This window comes from Sinocyclocheilus rhinocerous, unplaced genomic scaffold (genome assembly GCF_001515625.1).
Source record: "Sinocyclocheilus rhinocerous isolate Xijiao unplaced genomic scaffold, SAMN03320098_v1.1 scaffold1084, whole genome shotgun sequence".
In the NCBI taxonomy this organism is placed as follows: Eukaryota; Metazoa; Chordata; class Actinopteri; order Cypriniformes; family Cyprinidae; genus Sinocyclocheilus; species Sinocyclocheilus rhinocerous.
Genome location: NW_015656001.1, coordinates 1,200,076 through 1,206,199, shown reverse-complemented (window position 1 = coordinate 1,206,199; position 6,124 = coordinate 1,200,076). Strand labels below are relative to the sequence as shown.

Sequence of the window (6,124 nt, the reverse complement as noted above, 5' to 3'; positions counted from 1 at the left end):
CCCGTTACTTTGTGCATCGCACTCATCGCAAGTTTATTGTTAAATTGTTAAATGCCCTTACATATATCTCTGTCACCATTATAAGTGTTTGATCACCACATTTGAGTGATCATTGCAAAAAATGTGTTTATGTATATATATTCTGTTTATGTATATCATGTATTATATATATAGTACCAGTCAAAAGTTTGGACACACGAATGGGAAAGTGTCCAAACTTTTGACTGGTACTGTACTATAATATACACAAAGAATATCGGCCGATATATCGATATCATTTTTTTACTCCCTAATATCGGTATCGGTATCGCCCCCCAAAAAACCTATATCGGTTTGGCTCTAAAATATATGTACTTACAGTATCTATGACTTTTCAGCACACTGTAGCTTGAACGTTCAATGTCCAACACTAGTATCTGTACGCTGATACGCTCTGATGACATCATTCATAACAATGTGAAAAACCACACACAAAAAATAACTATTTGGTTTATAACAGTAAGCGTTCACAAGAACCATCATGCATTATGATCAGTAAATCTTTTTGAAGTGTCGACTCTTTGCACATCACTCATTCCAATTCCCAGCAGCCTCTGTGGAACCAAATACCCTGAAACAGCAGAGGGGTTCCTCTCTGCGCCGACTCTAAACTGTTTGGAGAGGGTCTCGGCTTCAGTGGCATCATTGCACACTCATGTACCATGAAATGATTGAGACGCTTCCGTCAATGGCTTCATACGAAATGGTTTCAAAACAGCGGAGCGCACTGTGAAATGAAGTCCCTGCCGATGAATAGAGTGAGTCTAGCGCACAAACGTGAATAAACATGAAACCTGAGGCCTGTCGGAAAAGATGGGCCTCCTTGTTTGAAATAGAAGACGGAGGGAAATAAAGAGAAAAAAAGGCACCCCTGATAGTCCAGAGAGACAACCTTGTTGTCTCCTTGACAATTGAAGCAGCCCCCCTCCAAACAACTTCCTTTTCACGGTCAATTTCACATTTATGGGTGCTGCGCTTGTGAACAAGTTTCAAACTGAAATTTACAAGCCGCTGTCACACTCGCTGCTATAATTGTGAGAATGCTGGTGTTATATATTTTTTGTAGTTTTACAGAAATTGTGAAATTCGACCTTGCTTCCGTATTTTTCCATTCTTGTAAATGTTTCCTTTGGGAGCAGTTGAGTTGGTCTGCTTTTTTGTGGTTGTGAACTCTTCAAACCAATAGCGAATGTTGGCCTTGTTAATGAAAAGAGATCTCAAGAAAGCTGCAGAATAAACATGTTCAATATGAATTAATTGATCTTAATGACAGCATTGAGATTCCATTCTGCTCTGATCGTATCACAGCGGAGAAAGACTTGAATAATTATGAGTCATTTTAGCCCGTAGCAAGGTGCCACTTCCGAACAAATCCTTTGAATTCGGACAGCCTTACAACGCGAGCCAGTAAACAGTGCGCAGTAGAATTAATTACGCTCTTCTTTGTGCCGCTTCCTCACTAATCGGGATCTTCGGCTGCAGTAAGATCTATTCAATACATTTCTCCCGTCGCTGATGGTAAAGCGAGGAGAATATGGGAAAATGCTCATTTGCGCAGCGATAAGATGAAAGACACATCCCTTTAGCCCCGTTTGACTCTGTGCAGGAAATCATTCATTAATGTTTGTTAAGTATGACAATCTAGCCAGGCCAGATCTACATACTCCAGACGGCATCGCATGGAGAGATAACGCAGGCCAGCAGCAGCCAGAAGAGAGCACAGCCAGTTCCTGTAATGATGGGGAATTTATGGGCCTTTAAAGAGATAGTGCCGAGGCCTTCCACTAATCACACACTCCACCAGGGTGCTGCGTGGGATTTTGCTGGGTTATTTTCCTTTTTTCTTGTCCGTACTGGAGGCATTTGAATTTTTTTTTGTAATCAGCTTCCGAGAGCTGCATGCCACTGCAGATTACTGGGCATAAAAGCGAAACTGCGGACTTTGTTTGAGTATTTGTTGTACAGCTGTCTCTAGTTTTTACAGGGAAATCTGTTTATTTAACAGCAGTTCACTTTATAAAGTCCTCAATTACCACTGCTTTAAATGGAGGGGAAATATTGGCTTCCTAAGTGGCCACCCATCACCAAGCATAACAAAATTAGCACTTTATCTTCAAAACACACAGGATACATAATTCAAAAGTTCCCATTATTAGAAAACAATTCAACGAGGCAATTTTGGTCATGTAATATCTAGAGCCGTTTTTCTCTTTTTGCTCACACTAAGAAAGTCTTTCGCTTTATTAAACATACCGTACACACAGAGGGAACAGAAATGGGTACATTGCTAACAACAGACACATCCAGTTTTCTGAAAAATTATTTTTGTACTCTTGATAAATGGATACCCAAAACCTTTACAAAAAGGTACTGTTTACAAAAATATTATGGTACTATCACGGTAAAAAAAAAAAAATCACATTACCATGGTAGCGTGCCAAAATTATGAAAAAAAAACATGGTACCATATATTTGGTGCAAAATAGTATATGCGGGAATATGACTGTTGAAATAGTTATTTTCAGTGAGAGCAATAGGCAATATTTATTATATTTAGTCTATTCTTTTAACCACATTGTTGTTCCATTAGCATACAAAATCATTTTTTAGCATACTGAATGCTTTTTTTTTTTTTTCATTTCCTGCACAGATATTGTGTTTATAGGTGAATCTTTCTGTCAGTCTCTCTCAGTTTGTTGGGATTAGAAAGCTCAGATCTCCTTAAAATCACCCTCACCAGATTGACATTTTCAAGGGCTTCCTTGGTAGAACAATGCTGAGAGGAAGAGAAAAGCCAATATGACTTTGTGTCTACCTTGCTGCAGGAGCTGTTTGTGTAAATCGCCTATAAGCTTATTGACCCGCATGCATGTCACTGCCATTAGAGAGAACAGAGGAGCTGCGATCTGATTGGCTGATTTCTCACTAACTCTATCCTAATGTCTGACATATGCATGCATGGTTGAACGCACGCATGCAAACAACATCTTGGCGCCCAGATCAATCTCTTACTCTTTTTCTTTTTTAGACCAGTGAGCAGAAGGGCTGTAAACCTTATGTCTGTCCCACCTCATTTGACACGGAATTAAACTCTGTTTCGAACCCTAGTGAGCTGACTCTACAAAGACAGCTACCTTCCTAGGCAGCATCCTAATTGTCAGAAGTGACTGATTTGAAACGCTTTTCACAAGCAGCAATTCATTCAATGGTCACTCACACACATCACACAAAAGTCTTGGCAAGCTTAAAGTTCATTCCAATTCCATTATAGGCATTAGCATGTTGCTAAGCTAATGACTCAATGCTCTAATTAACATAAAAACACACGGCACACATAAATATTGGATTAAATACTTAATACACATAAATATTCAATCTAAATGAGTAAGTCCATCCAATAAAGATGGTTTTAGATGTGTTTGAAAGAATATACTATTTATGTATTTTTTTAAATAATTTGAATAGTCGTTTTCTCCTTCTGATCTAGTTTATTTAATCTTGGCATTGTGTACTAAGAATATTGTTGGTTCTAATGATAAATTGTTTGTGATGCTACACATTTGTAAGTTGCTTTGGATAAAAGTATCTGGTAAATGATTCAATGTAAAGGTACGACTGGAGTTTGTTTTTTAAAGGAGAGTGAATATGAAACTGTGTGATCGATGAAGTATGGAATTGATCTTGTGGACTTTTTTTTATCTTTATGAGTGCATGTATTTTTTTCTAGCCATATATAAAAAATACAATGTAATGTCCATTTATGTCAAGTGCTATACATCAGATTAATTAATTAATTAATTCTTTCTTATTCTGAACCATTTTGATTATTAATTCTAAATTAAAAATGAATGTCAAATACACAGTAAATTATATTTTAATATAATATTATAATTGAAATACAAAAAGCTTGTCATTTATTTTTTAATCCAATAAATGCAGCCTTTGTGAGCATAAACACCTTTAAAAAAAATTTGCGAAGGGAACACAAACAATTTTAAAATAATGGCAGGTCACATGGTTTCATGCTCTAAACTTCAACAATCTTTACGTCTTTTCCAAAAGCTTTTCCAAAAGTTCTATCTAACTAGCTAGCTTGTTCTGCTCTAGCATTTAGCTTGTATTGGTTTTCTCTTGAATTAATTGTCTCTGCTTGTTTTATTCTGATTTGTAAGTCACTTTGGATGAAAGTGTCTGCTAAATTAATACATTTAGAAAAAGGACTGTTGGAGTGAATATCTGGGGCATTTTTTTCCCTGAGCCCTGGTTAATTTCTGACCCTGTTATTTATCTGCCTGCTGAGAAGCAAGATGGATATTTAACATGGATGAATGCAAAAATACAGGCAAGATGTGTCCCAAACAAGAAATAAAACATGTGTGGATTTTACAAAGCGTCAAAACTAGATTCTGTTGCATGTCAGTGTTCTTCATTTTATGCAGGTCATTTCTGTTGCACTGTACCTGCTTGGCGCAATGTTTTCCCAGCGGATTCCCTCCATGTTCCTGAAAGAAACTTCATCAAGCGCCTGTGACACTTGTTCCCTGCGAGGTTGCCTGGGCGATTGTGTTTAAAATGCATTGCAAACGGTGTTAGATAGAAGGCAGAAAATCCTTAATCACTGCTTAATTAACGAATCATCTTGTAGCTTCATTTCCTGAGCGGTAATTAAACAGTTCCAAGACGTTTCGTTACAGGGCTTAACATGTTCGCTGGAGATCAAGGTAGAGCCTTTAATGTTATCTCACTGCCTTCCCAAACTCGCTACACTGGAAAAGAACTGTTGATATTACCTTTTGTTATCCTTATGGTAATGCTCAATGAGTATGCTAAGGAGCTTCTCAAGGCCTGACAATACAAATAGTGAGGCACTTTTTAGCGGGAGAGTGAGGAGGACAGAATGAATAAAAAAAGCTGAGCCCTAGCAGGAACTTGCATGCAGGAAAATAGGTCAGAATGACCTCATGTGCAGTAAGTAGGGCAGCGTGGCCCTCTTCTCTCGCCCGGGTGTGCAGAGGCAAGCAAGAAGCTGCGATCCTTTTGGCCATGTTTACTGCCTGCCTTTGAAGTGAACCACGTCTTAACTGGCTTAAACACACCGTGGAGAGAGATTTTGATCTTTAGATTAACCCATCCGGATGGACCAGTGTGTGTTTGAGGACCATGGTGAAGGCCGTTCCGCCGCGTTAGAGGGTCGCAGAGACACTGCCATGAAGCATCTGTACTCAAACTGTGACTCCAGTGTGCTTTGTGGGACAAAATGATCATCTATCTATCTATGAAAACAAATGGAAATTAATGAAGTATCAAGTGTCAATATAAAGTGTAGAAAAAACATGTTTACAGCTTCTGTTAAATGTACAATCACAAATATATGATTTATTTATTGTGTTTGTAGGGGAAGAGAACGGCAACAGAGAAACAGGAGAGACAGAGATGGAAACAGACAGTGAGAAGACCAGACACCCCCCTCTGGAGCCAGAGGAATGGGACGGTCCACGTAAGTGCATCATGTTAAAGCACAGTGTTTGTGTTATATAACCATGAATTTTGACTATATGTTTCATAATTGTGACTTTATATCTCCAGTTCTCACTTTACATTAAGTATCTGTACAGACAATATGTTTTCTGACTTATTGTTATTTCCTTTTGTATGGAAGCCCTTTTCAAACTGACAGTGATGGACAAGAAAGATAATTTTGTGACATTGGCAATAGCAACTTGTAAACCAAAAGACATGATGGGCTTTTAGTCCAAATCGGTTGACTTTGAGGTAATCTATATGCTAGAATTATCCCAAATGTTGACTAGTTAAACTCTTTACCAGTGATATTTTGTATATCATTGAAATACTCTTACATTTTTTTTTTATATATTTTGATATAGTTCTTTATTTTTGTATTTTCCATATTCATTTTAATTTAAATTAAAGTTTTCATAATTTTATTTTTTAATTTTAATTGTAATTTTTTCTATGTCTATATCATTTGTATTAATTTTTATTTCATTTTTAATTTTAGTTATTTTAATACATCAAGTTAAACTAAATGAAAATGAGAAATGTTTCTTTGGCAACTAACTGATTT

The 6,124-nt window shown here is 37.1% G+C and overlaps 1 protein-coding gene across 1 annotated transcript in view; it reads left to right on the top strand.

Annotated features, from left to right (window-relative positions):
• LOC107719156 (zinc finger protein ZFPM2-like) overlaps positions 1–6,124 on the top strand; it is a gene marked incomplete at its 5' end in the record, with an annotated part of 118,792 nt that overhangs the window by 7,653 nt on the left and 105,015 nt on the right. The window contains one exon of the mRNA XM_016526526.1: positions 5,435–5,536. Within this exon, the coding sequence (XP_016382012.1) occupies positions 5,435–5,536 (102 nt within the window). The remainder of the gene's footprint in view (positions 1–5,434; positions 5,537–6,124) is intronic.